The sequence below is a fragment of the Sinocyclocheilus anshuiensis genome, unplaced genomic scaffold (assembly GCF_001515605.1).
Source record: "Sinocyclocheilus anshuiensis isolate Anshui unplaced genomic scaffold, SAMN03320099.WGS_v1.1 scaffold2876, whole genome shotgun sequence".
Classification (NCBI taxonomy): domain Eukaryota; kingdom Metazoa; phylum Chordata; class Actinopteri; order Cypriniformes; family Cyprinidae; genus Sinocyclocheilus; species Sinocyclocheilus anshuiensis.
In genome coordinates this window covers 141,298-142,895 of record NW_015554214.1, presented here as the reverse complement: position 1 = coordinate 142,895, position 1,598 = coordinate 141,298, and the positions used below count along the sequence as shown (strand labels likewise).

The following is a 1,598-nucleotide window of genomic DNA, read 5'->3' as shown; positions in this document are numbered from 1 at the left end:
TAATTAAAGTAAGGAATAATGTGCTTAACTGACATGAAAACAATATCACAAAAGTTTGCTTTTTAGTTTTTTTTTTTAACAGGTTGCATCATATTTGGTAATAAACGTATTAAAGTTAGTTCCATATGGGCCTGTTTAATTATTTCGAGAAAGACAGCGCTGTATCTGAGCTGTGTTGTGCATCTGTTTGTGTTGCAGTGGACGCTGGTGTGTGACGGCGAGTGGAAGGTTCACATCGCTAAGTTCTCTCTGCTGGTGGGCTCTATCTTCGGTTACCTGCTGATGGGAGCGATGGCAGACTGGTACGTCAGAGACACACTCGCGCGTCTGTGATGTTGCGCTGGTTCTCTGACAGTGTTTTGCGTCTCAGGTTGGGCCGGATCCCCGTGCTGCTGGTGTCTGTGCTGTCTGTGCTGGTGTTCGGTTTGGCCGTGGCCTTCTCTGTGGATATGGCCATGTTCAGCACGCTGCGCTTCTTCGAAGGCTTCTGTCTGGCGGCGATCAGACTCTCGCTTTACGTCTTGAGTGAGTCTGACTCTCTTTCCTCCTCTGTTTTCTGCAGTTTGTGGTTGTAACGAACCATTTTATTGAAACGTCTGACTGAATATACACGAGTTCGTCCTGCAATCACATTTCACAGAAAGATGTTTAAATATACAGTTTGATTTGACTTGCAAACTTTTTCATCCAGTTCTCATCAAGTAGAAAGGGGAATGTCGAGAAACCTTAGAACTTGTGCAGGTCAGATCTCACAACAAAATCAAAAGAAAGACACAGGGAATTATGGTTAGCTTGAAGAAAAAGTCAATCAAACTGCAGTTGGGTTGTTTTGATTAAATAAAATAACTAAAAAATACAGATAACTAACACAATAAAACACAATAAAAATATGATAACATAATAAAAAACATGATTTATGAGTTTTTTTTGCAAATAATCTCTTCATATATATATATAGGGAATTATGGTTAGCTTGAAGAAAAAGTATTTTTGGGAACATCAATAATTTAACATTTTAATTTCATGGCTTCTGATTATATATATCAGTATTTGTTAGAGTGCTAGATTTTTATAAAAATAAAAATAATACAAATAAAAGAAATATAAATATAAAGATGTATTTCTTATACATAAAAATCATGAGAGTTGCTGCGAGCCCAGTCTCTCGTTTAAGCACACGCTTTAATTTATGTGATCTATTTAATTCTCTGTGTGCTTTAGAAAGCAGTTTTCTGATGAGCAGACATTAAGTGATGCTGATTAAGTTTATATATATCAGTATTTGTTAGAGTGCTAGATTTTTATAAAAATAAAAATAATACAAATAAAAGAAATATAAATATAAAGATGTATTTCTTATACATAAAAATAAAAATATAGTAAAAAAATTGCATTTTTATTTTACGTAGAAAATAAAAACACTATTTTTTTTACTATATTTATATTTTTAGAGAATATATATAGTTTTTTCTAGTCAGTATTTGTTTACTGCCCATATTTTAATTTCAATAAAAATACTACATAAAATAAAATGCTTAAATGCTATATATATATATATATATATATATATATATATATATATATATGTGACGAACTCG

The 1,598-nt window shown here is 32.6% G+C and overlaps 1 protein-coding gene across 2 annotated transcripts in view; it reads left to right on the top strand.

The window, feature by feature from the left end:
* Positions 1-201: 201 nt before the first annotated feature.
* Positions 202-1,598, top strand: part of LOC107671089 (solute carrier family 22 member 23-like) — a 13,875-nt gene continuing 12,478 nt past the window's right edge. Inside the window, exons 1-2 of one of the 2 annotated variants that reach the window (XM_016463938.1) lie at positions 202-302; positions 371-525. In XM_016463938.1, the coding sequence (XP_016319424.1) occupies positions 283-302; positions 371-525 (175 nt within the window). In that variant the 5' untranslated portion in view covers positions 202-282. The remainder of the gene's footprint in view (positions 303-370; positions 526-1,598) is intronic. The other variant, XM_016463937.1, reaches the window with a different exon arrangement.